The 23,064-nt window shown below is 45.0% G+C and overlaps 1 protein-coding gene across 1 annotated transcript in view; it reads right to left on the reverse strand.

Moving 5' to 3' along the window:
- Mtus2 (microtubule associated scaffold protein 2) overlaps window positions 1-23,064 on the reverse strand; it is a 360,063-nt gene that overhangs the window by 101,828 nt on the left and 235,171 nt on the right. Inside the window, 1 exon segment of the mRNA XM_036172682.1 lies at window positions 5,540-5,701. Within this exon segment, the coding sequence (XP_036028575.1) occupies window positions 5,540-5,701 (162 nt within the window).

Below are 23,064 nucleotides of genomic sequence, written 5' to 3' on the forward strand. Positions count from 1 at the left end.
GTCTGTGGATGGAATGGATTCCCACGCACATATCCAACAGTCCCTGCTTCCAGGATGTCTTAGAGAATGTCACAATTCTGATCTACAGAGTTTCTTGACCTTTCGTTCTGAAATAGCATTCACACAGCTCTTTTGATGACGTGGGCAGCTCCCCTTAGCAGACAGCATACATCATCTGAATCCCATCTTCCGGGCTCACTGACCTCACACCACGCAAAGGGCTCTCATATTTATTGGCTTCATTTTTCTTCTACAAACATTCTGAGTTCTTCGGGTCTCCTCTAATCTGCTCTATTCCCCACACAACTGCTGGCTTCACAATGACAAATCAGTTGAGCCTGTGATAGCAATTCCACCTTGGCCTCGGGGAGGCTGCTCCACAGCAATAACAAGAGTGCCTACGCTGAGCTATGGGTAGACTGCCTCCATGATGGCCTCTTATCTCATCTCCTCCCGGGCCTCCTCCTGGGATGCTGGTGAACGCCCCTGAGCCAATGGGAATGACCACGCTGTGAGCACTATGATTCTTTCCTCTCCATCCCAGGTGAACTTGCTCTTGGAGTTAAGCACAAGAAATCATGAGAATTGGGCGTGGCTGTTCACTTTCAATGAACATCCCAGCAGCTGGCAATGGCCTGTTGCTTCCCTTCTCTCTCTCTCTCTCTCTCTCTCTCTCTCTCTCTCTCTCTCTCTCTCTCTCAGTTCAGTCTTTCTCTCCAGCACTTCCCCAATTCCTTTATTTAATATGTGGTCAGGAAGGGCGGGCAATATGTGAGCAGGAAGGATGAAGTAGGGAGAGATGATGGCAGCATCTTCCTGGTACACAAACATCAGCCTTCTCCATGAACACATGCAGATGACTTTCATCAGCTACTCATGTTTTTGAAAATTACAATATGCCCAGAAATCTCTCTGTGTGTTGAGCTTAATTCAACATGCCTCTAAAGAGGCAAAAGTCACTTTTATGACACACAGGGTTTATAGTCTGTAGACTGACAGCATTGTGAGTCTTAGGGAATAATTTTTTTTTTTTTTTTTTGGTTTTTCGAGACAGGGTTTCTCTGTGTAGCTTTGTGCCTTTTCCCAGAACTCACTTGGTAGCCCAGGCTGGCCTCGAACTCACACAGATCTGCCTGGCTCCGCCTCCCAAGTGCTGGGATTAAAGGCATGTGCCACCACTGCCCGGCAGGGAATATTTTTTATTAGGTAGAAAGAAACTTAAATGATAAGGCATTTTCTATATAAGCATGGGAAATCTTTCCACAGCTTAGTGTGGAAAGAGTTGGATTTTATATGCTCTTCATATGAGCTTGACAGAATCACAGGCATGTTGGCCATGAAGTAATCTATATTCAAATCAATAGTTTCAACTGAAAACACTTTCCTGTTTATTGGACTGGTATGACCCTGTTACCAAGTCAATGGATGAAAGCCTGGCTATTTCCATAAAATCATATGGTTCAATGCACCAGAGAGGGATTTTGTATTTGACGTGTGAACAACTCAAAAGCTCTTCATGAGGATCCTGAGATAAAGACCTGTCAAAAGACTGAGGCCAAGGTCCTCACACACGTGGAGACCCTCCGCTTCCAGCCTGAGTGACAGAACATGTGTGAGGGGGTCAGAGGAGAACTTACAGCCTCGGGTTCTCTTCTTCTACCTCATGAGCTCTGGGGATCAAGCTCAGGCTGCCAGGCTTGAGCAGCAAGCACCTTTAGCTCCTGAGCCATCTCAGCAGCCCCATGGAATATCACGGGAGGAGGCTTCAGAGCTCGGGTCCAGCTGTGAAACCTTGCTGGTCCTTGCTGTACCTGCCAATTCTCGAGCTTATGGTCTTCAACAGTTGTGACAGGGAAGAAGGATGAAGCGACAGCCTGCTCCTCAGTTTGCTTTCTAGTTTGCTTTGGGATCAGGAAGCACTGAGCCTGGTGTTTTCCTTTTTCTCCTTTTGCTCCTTGGATGTTTAGTTGAATGCCTGCATCACACTGCCCTTGCCAATGCCCATGTCACACTGCCCTTGCCTGAAAACCCTGGGTCACTTCAGGATTAGAAAGCAGGCAAATGATAAATACTTAGCGACTGAACAAGCAACATACAAAAATGATTAAAGAAACATCAATAAAGGGCAAGGCATTTTGCCTTACCTCCACCTCATTATGACTTTTTGGCTTGCTAGAATTAACTAGACTCCAGATATAAAATTATGAGCCTCTTGCTTTCACCCTAATTATTAAGTTATAAATCTATTTTCCTTACTGTGAGCTCCTAAGGGAAGGGCTGCTCTAATTATCCTTGCATCTAAATCATGGGTACAGCAAGTGCTCAGACTCTTGTAGAGGAATGAGTTAGGGAAAAAATATCACTCCCCAAAACTTCCCATTAGAAATCTAGGTTAGAGGATGTGGCTGAGCACTCCTGAGGTCTGTCCTGTTGCTGGTACAGGTCGAATCTTCAATAGCAGACGAGAGCTGTCAAGCAAGTGGTACTGAGGCGTCATGAAAGCTCAGCCACCATTAGCTTGGCACTGTCGGGTTCAGAAACGTGGCCAGAGCTGGCATGCGGCTCAGTGGGAAGAGCACGAAAAGGCTCAGAGTTTGATGGTCCACGTTGTGTAAAGCAAAGAAAAATGAAAGAAAGACAGGAAAGGGAGGGAGAAGAGGAGGAAGAGGGGGAGGAAGAGGAGGAGAAGAGAAGAAGGAGGAGGAGGAGGCGCTGTTTCCTATGTAGGGTTAAAACAATAAGGATGTGTGCTATCTAAGAGCTCATACCCAACCTCAGAGCTCAAGCCATGCAATTGTCCAGGATGTGACCAACCTGCAGTCGTGCCATCTTAGCTCAATTAATGTGACAACAAAAACAAGCAGAAAACTTGATCCTAATTCACTCAGAAATGCACAGCATTCAATGAGTACCAAGTGAGAAATTCTCTCAGTTTGTGGTTCTCAGGCCCCAAGCCAAGCCTAGTAAAGCACAAATTCTGGAGCCAGGGCCTAGTGATTGCAGGTTTCTGGTCAGAAGAGAGTTTGTCAGAAGTTAAGAATACTGGCCACTCTTCCAGAAGACCCAGGTTCAGTTCCTAACCCAAGGAGGCTCACAACCATCATGTAACTACCACAACAAGAAAACAACAACATAGTCTTATTTAATCGCCTTCTAGTTTGAATAAGGCCAAGCTTCAAATACAGTGGACAGAATGGTTCAAGTTCTACACAGTGCACATCCTTTCACTGACTCATTCAACCATTAACTAACAGATGTTAAGCTCCTACAATGACCCAGTCATGGTGGCAAGCAAGAGAGACACTGGATCTAATACATACCTTGCCCTCACCCAAAGAACAAGACTAAACAATGCAACTTAGGTCTCATCAAAGGGAACCATGAGGTGCAGCCACAGCACAGAGATTCCTCTAGGAGCATCAGGGAGATACGAACTGAAATGACCTTGACATAACACTCTATGGTCCCCATTCAAGTGGACCAAAGTTTTAGAAGGGTTTGGATTTTGGGATTGTTGAACAAACATAATGAAGTATATTGGAGATGACACCCAAGTCTAAACACCAAATTCACATATGTGTGACACATACCGAATGCACGTAATCTTGGGGTGATTTTATACAATAGTTGGTAGTGTGGGCATATGTGGAATGCAGCCTCTAAGGTGAGGGCAGCTGTGCAAGTTCTCTACTTGTGCCATGGTGTTCATGTTCAAATAACTTCAGAGTTTTGCAAAAGTTTGAACCTTCAGTATCCAGATAAGGGATATTCAGTGTCTTCATTGATTTCTATTGCTGTGATAAAAACACCATGACTTGGGGAGCAAACAGTGGTGTGGAATATTAGTTGAAGATGTGTTACATTTGTTTATGCTGTGGAACATTTGCTTAATGATGCAAAGATGTGTTGCATTCTTTTATGTTGCATTTGTTTAACTCTGTGAAGCTGTGTTACTGTGCCTGTCTAAAACACCTGATTGGTCTAATAAAGAACTGAACAGCCAATAGCAAGGCAGGAGAGGGATAGGTAGGGCTGGCAGGCAGAGAGAACAAATAGGAGGAGAAAAAAAGAAGAGAGAGGAGCTAGAAAAGGAGAAAGAGATGAGGATGTCAGGGGCCAGCTACACAATCAGGCATGGAATAAGAAGAAAAGAACAGATATACAGAAATAGAAAAAAGTAAAAGCCCAGAGGCAAAAGGTAGATGGGATAATTTAAGAAAATCTGGCTACAAATAAGCCAAGCTAAAGCCAGGCATTCATAAGAAAGAAGAAGTCTCCATGTGAGTATTTAGGAGCTGGGTGGAGGGCCCCCCAAAGAGGAAAGATAAAAAAAAAAAACGATTACAAAAGGGTCTATTTCATCTTACAGCCGGTAGTTCATCATGAAGAGAAGTCAGGACAGGAATTGAGCAGAGGCCACAAAGATGCTCCTTACTAGCTTGCTTCCCATGGCTTGTTAAGCCTGCTTTCTCACACAACCTAGGACCACAGGCCCAGGGCTGGGCACTGTCGAAAGTGGGCCAGACCCTCTCACAATAATCATAATCAAGAAAATGCCTCAAGGCTTGCCTCCAGGCAATCTGGTGAGGGCATTTTCTCTTTGACATTCTTCTTCCCAGGCAAGTCAAGCTTGTGTCAAGTTGAAAACAACAACAACAACAACAATAATAACAACAAAAACCTAATCAGGGCTCTCAGTTTGTGAGGCCATCCACTTTTAAGAACTCACAAACCCATATGTGTTTATGTAAGTACAATGACAGATATATGGCTATAATCACAGAAGAAAAATATGGAGGAAAATTACTGATCTGAATAAACCCTCTACAGTGGATCCAGGCTCAGCATCCATTCTGTCTTCCACAGTGCAGACAACGGTAAACTAAGACACTGCTGTAGGTGAACAGGTTCCTTGTGTGAGAAATTGGGGAGGAAAGCAAGATGGAGCCAAACTTGGGCCACCCGGGCAGTGTCTGGCCACAAGCACCTTCTCTGGAATGCCTGCACACACGTGGGGGCAAAGAGAGGCAGGTTGTCTGCGCTGCTTAAGTGGAGCTGGCCACAGCCACAAGCATGGCTCTGGAGCCGTAGCTGGGGCATTAAGCTGCCAATCTACTGGAGCCCAGCCAGTGTTGTAGGTTTAAGTCCACAGCCAACAGAGGGCAGCAGTCCCCCACTGAGTTCTGAGGTCCAGCCTGAGCTTGCCCCAAAGCCCTTCAAATGGTTTCAAGAGCAAAGGCTTCTTCTTAGCCAAGTGCCGTTCTTCAAAACAGCTTGGCTTTTGCTTTCTGAAACCAAAATGGTGTCATCAGAGGGTTACCAGACAGGTGGGAGAGCAAGAGGTTTTTGTGAGAGTTTAAACACATGAATACGTTGAAGTGCTTTGAAAACAGACGTACTATTATTAACTTCAAATGCTACTTAACACTCATTCTTCATCACTTCTCAGTGGCTGATGTACACGGGGACTTTCAAAGACTTCATATTTATGCACAAAGGGCACTCCCCTGTGGAGCTCCTGCAGGGTAGAAAGTCTTACCAGTAGGCGTGGAAGCAGACTTTGGTGCTGGAAGTAAACTCCTGCGTGGTGTTGTCGCACTGGAGGAAGGTGCAGGGGCTGCCCGGCCAGCTCCCTTGGGCATGTCCTTAGAAGAAGGAGCTGGCTTCACAGGTGCCTGCTCTTCATTCCCAAAGGTCGAACCTGTGGGAGGCAGATCACACATTAATTATAACTTCATGAAAAATGGATGGACCCACTTGCCGTTCGGGCCTGCCGTCCAGTCCTAAGGCTGCCATCTGCGTAGGAATGTACCTTGCAGTGAGTGACCTTGAAAAGCAATCGCCTGGAAATGGATATGGAAAAGATCTCCCTTTAGTCAGGATCTAAAAAATCTGTCATTCGGACCCCCTTCAATGAAGGAATTGCACAAATTGTACTCCCATAGCACACACATGCTTTGCTTACATGTATGTATAACAGTATGCTGCTATAAGCATCAACTGGGAAGCTCACGGGGGTGGGGGGCGGTGCTCTTCTGCAACAGGGTGTGAGTGATGGAGGAGAGTTAAGAATAAAAACACAATCATCTGTGGTTCCCAGACGCCCGTGGATATTAATACAGGATGAGAGATGATCAAGTCCCTTGTGTAAAAGAGCATGGTGTTTGCAAAAATCCTACAGAAGCTCCCGTGCCCTTTAAATCACGCCCAGGATTTTGATAACACCTACATGTTGATAATACAACATGAACGCTATGCAGAGTGTTGTTACAGCCAAGGTTTAGAGAACAATGATGAGGGACATTCTGAGGAGATTGACACAGAGATAGTGTTTAACTGAGCAGTTTTGTTCTGTACTCACTGAATCCATGGGTGTAGAACCTACAGATATCCAGTGATGGATGTTACAGACATGTCTCCCTGGCCAAGGAAATGCTTCCAAGATCTGGGGAGCTCAGTTCATTTCATCTACAGAAGAGGAGGCATGAGGTGGAGATGGAGGCAGAGGGTGGGAGCAGAGACAAAGAAGTCTTTGAGATGCACAGGGGCGTTTGGTCTCCAGGCCAAGAGCCCCCTACACTGCTGCTTACTTATTTATTTTTATTGAAACTTTAAATTTTATTTTATAGGTGTTTTGCCATGCACACAACATGTATGCAGTACACATAGAGACCAGGAAAGGGCATTGAAGCCCCTTGAAACTGGAATTATAGATAGTTGTGTGAGCCACCCTGTGGGTGCTGGGAACTAAACCTCCATCCTCTGGAAGAGCAGCCAGGGCTCCTAACCACTGAGCCATCTTTCCACCCCCAGCCATACTTATGTAGAAATGCATGGCTAACTGTAGTTGCTACTCCACACAGAAATAGTCTCTCTGTTCACAGGACAGTTTGTCTCCACCAACTGCTCTGACACTCCGAGGATCAGGAAACTGGACTATCGGCTTGTGTCAGAGTTCAGTCGAAAGCGTCTGGCCCAAACCGTTCTGCATCTTCTGAAACTTTTGAGAGCTTTATGTATGTGACCCTTAAAGACAATAATAAAGTTTCCTTAAGAGAGAAGTCTTCCAAACATGCCTCTGGTAGGAGGTCTGGGGCCTCATCTGCTGACAGGGAGAGGCTGAACGCGCCCAGATCAGCAGTCATTTGGAACACATGCACCCATGTGTAGGGCAGAACTGCAGATGTGAAACGGAAGCGCTGACAGCAGGAAGAGGCACAAGGCACTGGAGGGAGAGACTGAATTTGTTTCCATCATTCTGAAGGGAGGGTCACAATATTTCACTTCTATCGGCCTGCATAAAAAACGATGGCATCGTTGAAATGGTCTAACATTCAAGATATCTGAAGATTACATTAAACTATTTGGAGTATGAGATTGCTACTTTTCCCCCAGGGAGACCTGAGAGTCTTCTTAAAATTGGTGAGACTTGTCTTGTTCTGGGAGAATAGCCTCTTTTGGGGGATTTAGCTCAGTGATAGAGCACTTGCCTAGCAAGCACAAGGCCCTGGGTTCGATCCTCAGCTCAAAAAAAAAGAAGGACAGATAAAGAATTTGCTCCTGCCTGAAGCAGCTGGCATTGCACAGCTCCCTTCGGCCACCGTACATGGGTTTAAACAGTTCTAAACATAGCTAAGGGAATGTGCAGGGCCACCACAAGCCCAACGGAAGCACCAAAATTCCACAGAACGGGGTCTTCGGAGCTGGCATCAGAAAAAGAAGCAGGCAAAGCATGCCACCCAAACCCAGGGCGGGGGGGGGGGGGGGGGGGGACGCAGGGGCATCAGCATGATTCTGCAGGAGTAAGGCTGAGTAGACCCAGCATTAAAGAGCAATCCATCAATCCGTCAGCGCCTGAATTCAGAGACATTCTAAGCATTTGTGGGGGCGTCAGAGGTAAGAGGGGTTCAGCTGCGGTGGATACTTCACAGGGAGTCAGCTGATGTGTGGCCTGCAGCCACCATCATGGTCTATTCCAAGAAACGTGCGGTGGGAACTAAAATCCAGTGCACAAGTCCTCACATGGTCCTTTATTTAACAATTTATCAAACAGTTCTCAGGCTCAGAAATAATTTGTGGTAGCATTTGCTGGGTTCAAAAGCCCTGTTATCAAATCCTCTCACATCTGGCATCACGTTGTTACATGCAATTTATTCAGTGAGCATGTCAAGTTAGAGACTTGGCTGTCTTCCAGGATGGGAAGAAATGGCTCTGTGTGTTGGAGAGCTACATACTTCCCTCTGAGACCAGGCCTCTAGCACCTCAAAAAGAAGAAAAGTAGGAAAACTTAATTCTATCCACCATTGGTTCGCTACGGCTGGCAATAAACAGGCCCACTCTTTGAAAACTGGCTTCCGCTGGTTAGTCACTAAAGATCTACATTCAGGAAGAGAAAAGCACTTGGAAACGGCCACTGAATGCCGGAGTGCTTGACAACATGCAGATGGCGTCAAGCTCATGCTTGGAAAGAATGAAAAATCAATGAGAAATGTGCTGGAGAATCTGGGCAGCTAGCGGTAACAGGCTTTGCTCAGTCACCTCACTCCTGGTGAACCCCCACCTGCTCTGGCCTGAGGTTTGCAGACAGTTTATCCTCCTTATCACCTCACCACGGGACAGTGGGAACACCAGGCAGGTGCAGACATGGAAGACGTCCAAGGCAAAGACATCATTGCTCACACCTGCTACATCTTTACACTGGTTCCTTCATTCATCAGGGGAATAAGAAAATTGACTTTACAGTCTACTGTGAGAACTGGAAGTTAATGCCAGGGCATTTTTTTTCCCCTTTTTTTTCAGAGCTGAGGACCGAACCCAGGGCCTTGTGTTTGCTAGGCAAGTACTCTTCCACTGAGCTAAATCCCCAACCCCCACCAGGGCATTTTTAAGTTGATGCAGGAGTCTGGAGAGATGGGTCAGCAGTTAAGAGCTCTTGTAGAGAACCAGGGTTCAGTTTCCGGCACCCATAAGGTCATTCTCAACTGTCTGTAACTCTAGTTTCAGGAGAACAGACACCTCTTGGGTACTAGGTACACACATGGTATATATACACATATGTAGGCAAACTCTTACACACAAAATAAGAAAATTAAAAATTAAAAAAGTTCTTGCAGGAGTTAGTGCATGACAACACATTACTGTCTGGCACACTGTACACTTCTATGTGTTAGCTATTAACGTGCACGCTGGCTTTCATGTCTACATTTTAATAGATCCATTTATCCAAGGAACTTAGGAAGTCTTCGAAGATTACCATCAGATGGCCTGTAGTGCATGGAAAGAAAAAGAGGGATGGTGAGGAAAATCCAATCATCCTGTCAGGTCCAAAGGCCAAAGAGAAGATGGGATACAATTGCTTTAATAAAACATGATGAACCATTTTACCCAGAAAACGGTGGGAATAATAACAAAATGGATCACCAATCCTACAAAAGACAAGACAGAATCAGTCTCATTTCTAGTGAAATTGACTGGACAGTAGGAGATGGGCTCAGCTGCCCTAAGCATCCACACATGCTTTCCAAACCGCTTACAGGGACTCACCTCCCAGACAGCAAATGCAGATGGTATCATGGCTCTTCCATTTGGCTATCCATCGGCTATGTTACTAATCGATTTTAAATCTCTATCAGGCTGTAGAGTTCAGATGCTTTTTCTCAGCTGGTTATTGATATTCAAGTTTTTCTTTTCTTCCCTAAGATGCCCATCCACAGTGTCTACCCACCTTTACATGGAGTTTCTCCTAGTTCTTTGTATATGGCAGATGGCACTCTTTTATTGGCTGTATATTTTCAATATTAATTGGTTTCATATTAAAATGTGACCATTTTTCATTGACCTTCACAAACAGTCTAGAATCTCTGTGAAACAAACAAACAAACAAACAAAACAGTGGGCCAAGCTTAGGCAAGGAAAATTTTGAAAAGATCTTACTTATTTTTCCTTTTTTGTGGATGGGTGTTTTGATTTCATGTGTATGCATGCAGTGCTCTTGGAAGCCAGTGTTGGCTCCCCTAGAACTGGGATTGCAAATGGTTGTGAGCCACCAAGTAAGAGCTGGGAACTGAACCAGGTCCTCTACAAGAGCAGCCAGTGCTCTTAACTGCTGCACAGTCTCTCCAGCCTTCCCACCAAGACAAATTTTAAAGTCAGAATATCAAAGGTGGAGGACTCTTCTTGTATCTTACACTGGAGTGAACACATGTTGGCTTCAAGATAAGAGATCAATGAAATAGAACAGCTCAGAGGCAAAGCTTCAGAGGGTGGAGAGTGGACACGAGCTGGTCAGGCCTTTCCTGTTAGTCCTGGATGGGAACTAAACTACATCTCCATCTCCCTGTTGACCCCTGTGACTGAGTTCTAGCAAATGGGCTGAAGGCCATAAATGGTGCCCCTCTCTCTCAGGCATGGTCCATATGTTCCTCCCATGAACACTGACTGTATTATGCCCCATCTACCAGCTGAATGTCTCTTGAGCACTCACAATCCTTGCATTAGATGACTTAGAAGCCTAGCAATCAACCCAAGACCTTCAGATGCATGTGTACCTACACACACGCAAATGTGCATACACAGACATACACATCATACACATGAGAAAGTAGAAAAAAATAGATGAATTAGTCATAATAAAAATGACATTTAAAACCATCTGTGTTTTAAATACACTAATAATAAAACGAAAAGACAACCTTCAGAATTAAAGGTCAGCTGAAGGTCTAGTATACACCATATATACTTATAAACTGAGCAACAGAAAGACATTCAATCTAATTTAAAAATGAGCACAGGCTTTAAACAGGGACTTCTCCAAAGAAGACATGTGAGTGGCCAATCATCACACAGAAAAGGATGCCACAGTCACCAGGGAAAGGCAGCATCAGCCACAAGACATCGCTGCTCATCTACTACAAGAGGGGTGACGGCTCAGTCAGTATAATGCTGGCACAAGCATGAGGGCCTGAGTCCAGATCCGGGGAGCGTGCGTCTGTAATCCCAGCATGGGGAGCTGGGGGACAGAGACATGGGCATCAGGAAGGCTGGCTAGTCCCTAGCTAAACCCATGACCTTCAGGATCAGCAATGAAGCCACATTTCTAAAAATAAGGTGGAGAGGAATATAGTGAAACACCCAGCAACAGTCTCTGGCTTTGACACATGTACACACACACACACACACACACACACACACACACACACACACACTTTGGATTGTAAAGCAAAGCTTTGGGAAACAGTTTGTCATCCCCTCAAAATGTTATCTGTATAGTTACCATGTGACCAACAGTTCTTCTCAAGGTATGTGCCCAAGAGACAGAAAATCACCTATCTACCCTAAAACCTGTGCATAAATGTTGATAGAGACATAGGTCACGATTGAATGGAAAAATCCAAATGCTCATTAAACAATGAATGGAAAAAAAGGTATATCTAGACAATGGAATATTAATAAGCTGCCACAGGAAGGCTGGCACGTGTCACTACAGTGAGCTTTGAAGACGCCGTGCTAAGTGAAAGAACCCAGCTATAAAGGGCAGATGCTGTACGGCTCTGTTTACTTGAAATGTCCAGAATAAGTCATGTGAGGAGTGAAACGGGAGTGGTCACTGACAGGGGTGGAGTTTCTTTGGGGGAATGAATTAGAGCTTTTGCTTTATATCCTAGGGAATACACTAGATCTACTGGGTTGTACATTTTGAAGGGTACAATTTATGGTGTTTGAATTATATCTCAATGAAGAATATTCTGGTGTTCCCTCATCTAGGTCTTGATCTAGTTCTGTGTCCTGTGCCCTGCATGGAAGCCACAGGGGATCCGAACCAGTTTGCCTTGGCTTCTTCCACCTCCTGGTGGTACAGGACACAAAAGAATGACCCTCTGTCCCCTCACATTCCCTCATCTCTCCCAGCATCCCTGGGTCCTGTCACCATCCTCATACGCCCCTCCCAATGAGCATGGTTATGAGCCACTCTGGCCTGCCATGACTGCCATTGTCTGGATGTGCTCTTCCAAATTCAGGTGCTGCTTATGGAAAGAGGCCTTTGGGGTGACGCACGAGGTTATGGATGGGGTTAAGAACATTATATGACAGATCATGCCACCTTGGTGTGTTATCTTTCCATGGTCTGCAGTGTGAGGATATAGTGCATCCCCACTGTGGAAGATTAGCCAAGACTGAATACTGGACTTACTGGGGTCCAGCATTTCTACTCCATGGTATTTGGTTATTGTAGCATAGAGCAAGACATTCAGGCTCAGATCAGGAAAGTCTACACAAAAGCAAAGTTTTGTAGGATTCTGGGTAGAACAAAAGAAGACTCCCGGGATATTTGATATCACCCTAAAGAGTATGGAGTGATGCCTCGTCAGCTGATGTCAGGGTGAAACTTTAGGACTGCCCATCTACACTCAATGCTCTTCTCCATTCTTCACTTACTGGGAAGGCTAATAAGGCTGACTTTTCAAAAGAAGAATTGATTATGCAGGAGGGGGCAGAGAGATTGCAAGAGCCTGAGGACCAGGAAGTCTGACCTGAGATCGTGTCTCCTAGAAATGAAAGAGAAGCTAGAACCACAATACCTCCACAATATGGCTGTCACAACAAGCTCTGTGCAATGACCTCACCGACAGACAAGCTAACATGGAAGGAGGCAAATCTCACAGGGCCCCACGCCTGGAACAAGACCTACAGACAACTCCTGACTTCTGAGAGAGGGAGAATTAGCCTTTTCTGGGGCTGAGCCCCCAACTTGACTACCAAGTGACTCAGTAGATTGTGTGTGTGTGTGTGTGTGTGTGTGTGTGTGTGTGTGTGTGTGACAGTAATAATCAAAGAAAAAGAGGCGATGAATTTGAGAGGGAGTCTGGGAGGCATGGGAGGAGAGAAATGATATAATTATATTTAGATATGTTAAAATTTCAACAAAAGAGGAGTTAAGAGCAAAGAGGGTCAAAACTAACCAGAGCAAAATGAACTTCTCACAGAAAGGGGAAGTTGTAGAAAGGCAGAAAACTATTAATAATGTAAGCACACGATAGCAAACTCTAAGAAACATGTTTTATTGATTCTGAATATTTATCCCAAGTAGGATGATTAAGCTACTCTCTTGGCGGACTCCTTTAGGACTATTCCCAGGCAATCAAGCTGCATAATGTTCTGGGCGCATGATTAACCAACTGATGCATATTTCATTCATTTAATGGCATTTATAACTTGGTGACAAAATTCAGCTTAATTATTAAAGTACTAACTGAATGTTTCATATCCTGTCTTTTGCATATTTTAATGTATGTTCTGTGGCTGGCATGTGGCAAATTTCTCACAGGATCATGTGGGAAAGCCTAGATCTCCAGCTGGAGGTGCTCTTTTGAGAGGTTCTAAAACTTTGGGAGGTGGGACTTAGCCATAGGAAGGTCACTGCGGGTGGATCCTTACATTTTATTCTCAGTCTCTTCTTATCACACTGTCTGCTTCCTGTGGAAGGACCTCCTCTGCCATATAATCCCACCACCAATATGTTCTTCCAAAGGACACAGGGCCAAATAATTGTTGAATAAAGCCATCAGAAACCATTAGCCAAAATAAAACCTCCCTGTGATGTGTCAGATAGACAACTAGCGACACCCCCCCCCCCCCCCGTGTGTGTGTGTGTGTGTGTGTGTGTGTGTGTGTGTGTGTGTGAACTGGAGATGTCATTAAACAAAAACCGACAGCTGTTATTATTAGTATTATGTGACCATGTATATCAGCTCCTTTTCCCGTGGCTGTGACAGAATTTGTGGCTGAAGCAACCTAAGGAAGGAGATATAGTCTCATGGTGGGGAAGGAATGGAGGCTGAAGTAGTTGAGTCCATGGTGTGAGAGCTCACGGCTTATCCATGTCTTTGCGGACCAGATTCATAGCGTCCAGGCCAGGACCAGAAGCAGCTATTACATTCAGCACCTATCCCCAGCAGCCTACATCTGCTAGGTAGGTCACAGTCCCAAAGGTGCTCAGACAATTCCTCTAGCTGGGAACTAAGGTTCAAATCCCTGAGCTCATGACAGACCTTTTACATTCACCCTATAACATTCCACCTCTGGTCTCCGTAAGTTCATAGCTGTCCTGTAATGTGAAATGCACTGTGTCCAACTTCAGGGGCTCTCGTAGATTGGTTTTCAAAGATTTGTTTATTTTTACTTAATGGGTATCGGTGCTTTTACCCGCATATATGCATGTGTCTCCTCCACTGTATGTGCAGTATCCAGGGAGGTCAAAAGAGGGTGTTGGACCCCTTAGAACTAGAGTTACCATCCATTGTGAGCCACCATGTGGGGTCTGGGGATCAAATCAGTTCCTTTGCAACCTGGTTGATTGCTGGGTTACAGATCAAAACAAATCCACGCAAACATTAGTGATATGTATTTGTTTGGAAGGGGGAGGGGGAGGACGGATAGGAGGGAGGCGGAAGAGGACACACACATGTGAAATTGTAAATAATAATAGCAATAATTCCTAGAACGTTTAAATTCAGGAAGAGTCAGCAGCGCAAACACAAACTTCTGTAGCTACATGCGCCATGTCTAGGGGTCAAGGTGACATTGCATGAGCTTGAACAAGCTTGGTCAGCCTCAGCCTTATTGTATCCACTGCCTGTCCCTGCAACCTCCCAGGCACAGTAGCAACTGTAGACAGTAGGATTTGGCCCCATGACTTCTGGTCCTACCATACACAAGAAAGTATCTGAGAAACACCTGGTGTCTACATGAATCAAGTACTGGGTGCAAATCCGTCCCACGGAAGCGCTCTGCCCTGTCACAGCCATGGCTTTTCTTCAGATCTTGAATTCAGGGTCCCTAAAAAGTTCACACTTGCTCCAACATGGACTCACACTTTCCCAGCACGTCCCGTGGACTCCTGCAGTCATGAATAAGGCATGAGCACTTGTACACACTATACCGTGTTGGTTTGGGAAGTATTTTCAAAAGATTCAAGCCAATCCACACAACAGAAGGAATCAGAAATAGGGCTGGGGCTGGGGCTCAGTGGTAGAACACTTGCCTAGCATGTAGAGAGTCTCAGGTTTGCTCTCCCTGGCACAGAAGAATACATTTTAAAGAGCTTGCCAAAATTCAGTGAGCTTTGCTGATGCCCATGTGCTTCCAGCTCAGATGAAGACCTGCTCGCCCGATTCTTTTCTCACATGTCAGATTTCAGCTCCAAATTTAGGCTCACCTCATGCATCAATGTCTGGACTCGGCAGTCTCAGAGGCTAAGCATGAACATCGCCTTGACCTCATCCCATACATGCTGAGGTTAAACTGTTTTCTTAAGAGGATCACACACCAAGACCAGGCTGGATGCACGCAATGAATGTCACACACAAGAGGACTCAAGGACACACTACAGGAGCCATCTCAACAGAGGCAGAAAAGGCCTGGGACGAAGTTCAATATTCCTTCACAAGAGGAGTCCTGGAAAGGTAGGAGAGAGGGGATCACCTCTTCATCCTAGAGGCTGTGTATGACACGCATTACACAAAATGGGCAAGAGAGTAAAAGATTCCGCCTACAATCTGAAACAAGATGAGCATGCTCACGCTCTCCACCTTCTTCCACAGAGTGTTCAAAGTCCTAGAGGAGCAGAATGAGAGAAAAAGTCAAAGACAGAAAAGAAAAAAGGCAAACTATCCCCATTTGCAGGTCACTTGATCCTATGCTTACAACACCCTGAAGACTCTGCCAGAAGATTCTAGAACTGATAAGCACTTTCAGCAAAATACTAGGGAAGAAATTAATGTAGACCCACAGTAACCTTTCTATATTCCAACAACAAACTTGCTGAAAAAGAAACCAGGATGAAAACTCCATTAGCAATAGTGTCAAAAATGAACCACCTACAAATAACCCTATCTAAGGGATTGGAAAACTTCACAGTGAAAACCTGAAGAGACAGAATAAAGACCCAGCGATACCAGTATGCACCTGACAAATTCTAAGTCAGCACAGTGCAGAGACACTTGTATATCCACACTCACTGCACCATCTGAGACAGTCAAGATACAGAACCAGTTATCCATTGACAGGTTAGTAGATAAAGAAAATGTAGCAGGTATACACAATGAGTGTTATTCAGCTCTATGAAAAAATGAAATCTGTCACAAGCTTTACAGTTGTAAAAGAACTACATTTAGCAGTCTTTTGGAACAGCAACACCACGCAGAAGATGGACTATTTGGGGTACAGGAGGTGAGCAGTGATGTGGAGGAGGTAGTGAGGGCAGACATAATGTATAATGAATGCTACATGTGTGTGCTAATGTCATAAGGAAACCTACTGTTCTATATACTAACTTAAAAACTTAATTGTGGGGGGAAAAAGGCAAAGTGAAGGTGCCCAGTGCACTTCCAGGTACACCAGCATTAAGGAAGTGGCCAACTGGGCTTCCACATGCCCAGGAACCCAGCATGGAGCCTCAAGCAAAGCCTACCAGAATAACTGTTATGCTTGCTGTCCTTCATGGGCTGGATCTCCCCAGCCTTCTTATGCTGTGGGATGTTCTGTATGTTAAATGTGTTGCTCTGATTGGTTAATAAATAAAACACTGATTGGCCAGTAGCCAGGCAAGAAGTATAGGCAGGACAAGCAGAGAAGAGAATTCTGGGAACAGAAAGGCTGGGTCAGAAAGACATTGCCAGTCGCTGCCAAGACAAGTGAGATATAAGGTACCAGTAAGCCACGAGCCACGTGGCAACTTATAGATTGATAGAAATGAGCTAATTTAAGATAGAAGAACTAGATAACAAGAAGCCTGCTATGGCCACACAGTTAGTAAGCAATATAAGTCTCTGTGTGTTTACTTGGTTGGGTCTAAGCGGCTGTGGGACGGGTGGGTGAGAGAGATTTGTCCTGACTGTGGCCAGGCAGGACTGGAGAAAACTTCAGCTACATTCTTATCTTTCCCAGAAACTCACAGTGATCCCTGGCTGTAAAGAGGAAGGACTGTGAACTGTGATTCTCTCTCTGTCCATCTTTCCCCAGTAACCTGCATCCTAACAAGAAGAGGATCCCATGGCAGCCCTGTTCACCTTCACTTAGTGTGAACATTAACTTCTTACCAGAGCCTTCTTCCACACAGAATTCTAGGTGTGCAGTTAATGATATCCACCCAAAGATCAGAGGCCATTAACCCATCCATCCAAGGCCCTCATGAGGTGTAAGGCACACCTGCATCATCACATGCCAGTTAGGACAAAAAAAAAATCCCTCTGTGTCCAGGAGAATGTGCTGAACTCTTATAAGGACCAGGCTCGTGAGCTCTCCTGGAATGGTCAGATTCTAAGAATGCCAGGCAGTACCGTTAGTTATAAAACCCACACTCTATCTCAAGGGAAAGCCTTCAGGCTTTTAAAAAGGCACTCTGGCATAAGGTTAATCGGAGGACTAAACAAAAGACATGCAAATACTTTGTGCAGGACCCGGTACTCAATGAATGTTGAATGTCAAACCAATTCAGTGTTGCACGATGTGCGTACTTGCTCAGTTCTTCTGTGGTGTGAATATAGTGCTTTCTCACTGAAACTCATGATGGATGAGGCTTAATTCTTCACTCTAGCAGCACTGGGGGTGGGGCTGGAGGGAGGTGTCTGGCTCAGTCCACACAGACCTCTTTTCTTTAGAAATTACTCTGCCCCAGGTATTCCATCCTAGCAGTGATGGGAAGACTGACAATGTTTCTTTGTGGGGTATCAAAACTATTCTAATAAAGACGGCTGATTGCCAAAGGATGCAAAGACTTAGTGTGAACATTAACTTCTTACCAGGCTAGGAAGTATCCTCAGAGCACACGGAATTCTAGGTGTGCAGGAAATGATGTCTTTCTCTGTCATAGGAGCATTCACACGGGGTCAATGCCAGCAGCACCAAGCCCAGGAATTTTGAATTCTTTGCACAGAAGTGACTCAAAGCTCTCCTCTGCTCTGGTAAATTCTCCTTAGCGTCTGTCAGGCCACTTTCACAAAGGCATGGACATAATCAAATATTGATGGAGGTTAGGGTCTAAAGAGACCCAGGGCTAATAAGACCCATCAAGAGATCTTTTTGTAATTAAAGCAACTATGTACCCTCCCTCTTCTCTATCAGCTACACTCACTATAGTAAATCCCTTTTCCCTGTCTTAAAGCCTAAGTGACTCATTACCCATGCACACCCCTCTTCATCATGTGACTCCTCAGTAGGTAGTATCTTGGGGAGATATTGAAACTGTAACATTTTAATTATATGCTTGATATGGGAGTTCTTAAAAGATAAGATCATATGATTTGAATTCAATTTAAATTCTGCTGAAGGTATTAACATGGTGTATGAAATTACAGAAATGATCAAGGGCTTTTATACAGCAGCTCTTATAAAAGAGCTGCGAGAAAGTTGGGCATCTGATTTCTGGTCTACATTTTTTTACAGATCTATTTAATTAGCCATTTTGAGATATCTGAGGTATTCATGGATTTATTCCACACCAGACCCTTTGTTTTTGAGCCCTAATTGGGCAGCAAACTCCATTGGGATCTTGAGAAATCAATCAAGTATTAAAAAGTAGGTCATTGTGACTAAACCCCAAGCCCTCCCCCATGTAAGTACAGATACCTCAGCTACCAGGACCCTGGTTATTCCATCAAGGTGGGATTTATTTTTTTTATTACTTATTTATTATTTTTATGTATATGTGTGAGCCTGGGCGAGTTTATGTGCACCATGCACACACAGTGCCTGAAGAGACCAAAAGAGGGCATCAGATCCCCTGGAATTGGAGTTAGAGGTGGTTGTGGGCCACCAGCTGGGTGCTGGAAACCAAATGCAGGTCCTCCACAAGAGCAGTAATCACTCTTAACTGCTGAGGCTTCTCTCCAGCCCTGAGGTGGCGTTCTTGTAAAAAGAGTGGCCTATTTAGAAGCCTCTGGGAAATATGAAACCTTAAAGGGGGCATGGCAAGAATTTGAACAGCCTCCCAGGAAATGAACACCATATGGGTTTTATGTAGGTGTGTCAGATGGCAAATCAAAATAGCACTTCTCCCTTGAACTCTAAGCAGTATCTTCTTCCGCTCCTCGTTACTACAACATTCCATCTCTTCCCTCAGAGTCCCTGGAGATGGTCACCTTCACTTCCTCTTTCAGAACACTGGTTGCATTTCTCTGCACAGGTGGAGGACTCTCATTTATCCCCAGCATCTCCTAATACTAGCTGCATCTTGGACCAGCCAGGACATGTTGTTCTGCGCATTCCAGGATGTTTGTCGTCTGTCCTGGCCTCTCCCCCACTGGGAGCCAGCGGTGAGATGAAGGACTGTACCTGTACTCGTAAAAAACAAACCTGATAGCACAGAAAACCCTGCAGGGTTGGTGGTCTAGCTAAAAGTACTCACTTATTTTTTAGGTTAATCCTTTGGACAAAAAGGAACTGGATAAATACATCTTCTCAATATTGACACCATGTAATAGCTGTTCAGTAAGGGAGGCTCCCCGCTTCTCATAGATATGACTCTGCTCAGAGTCAACCAGAAGCTAGAAAGCTGGGTGGAAATATTCCAAGCCCCTGAGAGCTGAATCAGGCTCCAATAAAAGGTATCTCACTAACATGAATAACAACTATATTGGGGAATCCTGTAAAAGTTGGGGGGGTGAGTCGGGCAGTGGTGGTGCATGCCTTTAATTCCAGCACTCAGGAGGCAGAAGCAGGCAGATCTTTGTGAGTTCAAGGCCAGCCTGGTCTACAGAGCGAGATCCAGGAAAGGCGCAAAGCTACACAGGGAAACCCTGTCTCGAAAAACCAATAAATAAATAAATAAATAGATAGATAGATAGATAAATAAATAAATAAAGAAAGAAAGAAAGAAAGAAAGAAAAAAGAAAGGAAGGAAGGAAGAAAGAAAGAAAGAAAAAGAAAAAAGAAAGGAAGGAAGGAAGGAAGAAAGAAAGAAAGGAAGGAAGGAAGGAAGGAAGGAAGGAAGGAAGGAAGAAAGAAAGAAAGAAAGAAAAAGTTGGGGGTGCTACTGTAGCAATTTACATCACAGTTTAGAGGAGACAGTGATGGATGATGATGTATAGGGAACAGGAGCGGCTGTGTTGTGTGAAGCAGATTGCTCCTTTTGAGTGCCAACAGGGTTAACAACCTCTTGGGGCTACCCAGAATGGAGATGGTAATCAGCTGGGTATGGGCTGGCTGAGACTGTTTAATTATACATCTACTGTCCCCTGCCCCAACACTGCCTGTGCTTAAACCTAAAACTCACATCAATATCCAAAAGACAGACTTGGGGGGCACGAGGACCCTTTTATCTACTCTGCTGCTCAGCATGCCACGTCGATTAAATTTCCTTTCTCTGTTTTTCACCCAAAAAGGAAAAAAAAATCATATGCCTGTTATCTGACCCATGGTAAGTACTAAAGGAATGGCGGACCCTTCAGCAAGCCCCAAATCTCACAGCTGTGGCTTACAGATGCAACTGCTCTTTTGAGCGAGTAATTTCCGACAGCTGATGGGCCCCCTCCACTCATGTCAATCAGTGAAGCTAGGGGTGGGGTCTGGATCGTAACCATCATCAGTTCACAATCACAGGAGACCATCATCAGTTCACAATCACAGAAGACCATCATCAGTTCACAATCATCACAGGCAATCATCAGTTCACAATCACAGACACCATCATCAGTTCACAATCATCACAGACACCATCATCAGTTCACAATCATCACAGGCAACCATCATCAGTTCACAGTCACAGGAGACCATCATCAGTTCACAATCATCACAGGCAATCATCAGTTCACAATCACAGGCAATCATCAGTTCACAATCACAGACACCATCATCAGTTCACAATCACAGACACCATCATCAGTTCACAATCATCACAGATACCATCATCAGTTCACAATCACAGGAGACCATCATCAGTTCACAATCACAGGCAATCATCAGTTCACAATCACAGACACCATCATCAGTTCACAATCATCACAGACACCATCATCAGTTCACAATCATCACAGGCAACCATCATCAGTTCACAGTCACAGGAGACCATCATCAGTTCACAATCATCACAGGCAATCATCAGTTCACAATCACAGGCAATCATCAGTTCACAATCACAGACACCATCATCAGTTCACAATCACAGACACCATCATCAGTTCACAATCATCACAGATACCATCATCAGTTCACAATCACAGGAGACCATCATCAGTTCACAATCACAGGCAATCATCAGTTCACAATCACAGACACCATCATTAATTCACAATCATCACAGCCACCATCATCAGTTCACAATCATCACAGGCAACCATCATCAGTTCACAGTCACAGGCGTTTAGTCCATCACATGGAATCAAGCAGTATTTGTACTGTCTTTTGACAATTATCATAAAGACTCATGAGCTTTATAGCCTCACATATGTCTCTAAATTAGATGAGAAAGAGGCAAAGGGAAATCCCCCAAAGAAGGAGCCAGCTCCCTCAGCAGGAGCTTTAGGGGGGCAGATTGCCAGGTCTCCTGATTGATGGCTGTGATGCAGAAGGGTCCTGGGGCTCCTCACTTCCTAGGCACCCTCATCCCTCTCTTCATCTGCTTTCCTCTGGGATTCCTCCAACAAGATTAAAGCACTCTGCTGGCTGAGGCCTCGCCTGCCCCACAGGAAAGCTGCAAGGTAGAGCCTACATCAGCTCTCCTCCCGCCTCTCAGCCCCAGAATTGAACAGCTCAGGCTTTTCTTTCACCTCCTTTTTTTCACTGTTAAAGAAAAATACCAAGAGCAGGGGAATGTTTGTCACTGGGAAATGGTTATCAGTCAGGGCATTTAACACTCGTAGATGAGAGTTTCTCCTCTAAAGCATTTTAATTAGTGCCATTAGTCTGAATGCGCAGCTAGAGTTGACACAAAAGCTTGCCTTGACTAAGAGACAGTCGCTCTGGGCCAGGTAGGTGGGAGGGGTAATTGCTGTGTCCCAGCTGGACAGGAAGTCACAATGGCAGAGTGTACCCGAACGACCAGCCTGCAGCTTGTGGGCTTAAGCAGAAATGGAATAAATTGTTCTCTAAAATATTTATGAAATGCAACATCTGCCCAGGCCTGCTTCCCTAGGGAGACTTCTGGTGGTGTGAGGGAGCTGAGAGGAATGAGAACCTAGCCTACTCCAAGGGAAGGAAATGTTTATTTGAAATAATGGCAAATTGTGCACATCCACGCAGGCCTACATTGGCGCCCCCTGGTGGACACACCTCGCAATGCCCCAGACTATGACTAGGATGCATTTTACTCCTGTTATGTTCTGTGACTCAGGTGACTTAAGAAAGGAGAATGTTCCATAATCATACGGTCCTTTTAAGGACAGTTGGGAATGTCAGAGATTCAAAACATAGGAGGATCTCAACTAGCTTGAAGGCTAGGAGGTAGGATGGGTAGCCAGCCCTCCCTGGACTCCTGGCAAGCAACAGCCCTCAGTCCTATGACCCCAAGCAGTGAATTCTGACAGCAATGAGCTCATAAGTAGATTCTGCCCCAGATGCTGGAGCTGAGATGTTAGCCTCAGCCTCGGGGCAGAGAACTAACCTCTGCCACATGTAAGCTAATAAGTAGGTGACTTAGGCCCTGAGGTGTGCTGGGACCAACTGGGTGACAAAAGACCCTCTAAAGACTCCATGTGGCCAGGCGGTGGTGGCACACGCCTTTAATCCCAGCACTTGGGAGGCAGAGCCAGGGGGATCTCAGTGAGTTCAAGGCCAGCCTGGGCTACAGAGCGAGATCTAAGACAGGCTCCAAAGCTACACAGAGAAACCCATCTCAAAAAAAAACAAGCAAGCAAGCAAGCAAACAAACAAACAAACATAAACCCAAACCAACCAAACAAAAAAAGACTCCATGTACATCAACTACGTATGTGTTACCAGTGCTGGTCCAGCATGGTGTGGGGGCAAGCTGGTCTTCAGGGACAGGGAGCTGTCCAGCAGAAAGGACACCCTAAGAACACAGCTCACCATATTCCAGACCGCACGGAAAGCCATCTCCTTAGTAAATTCACA

This window comes from Onychomys torridus, chromosome 22 (genome assembly GCF_903995425.1).
Source record: "Onychomys torridus chromosome 22, mOncTor1.1, whole genome shotgun sequence".
NCBI classification, from domain to species: Eukaryota; Metazoa; Chordata; class Mammalia; order Rodentia; family Cricetidae; genus Onychomys; species Onychomys torridus.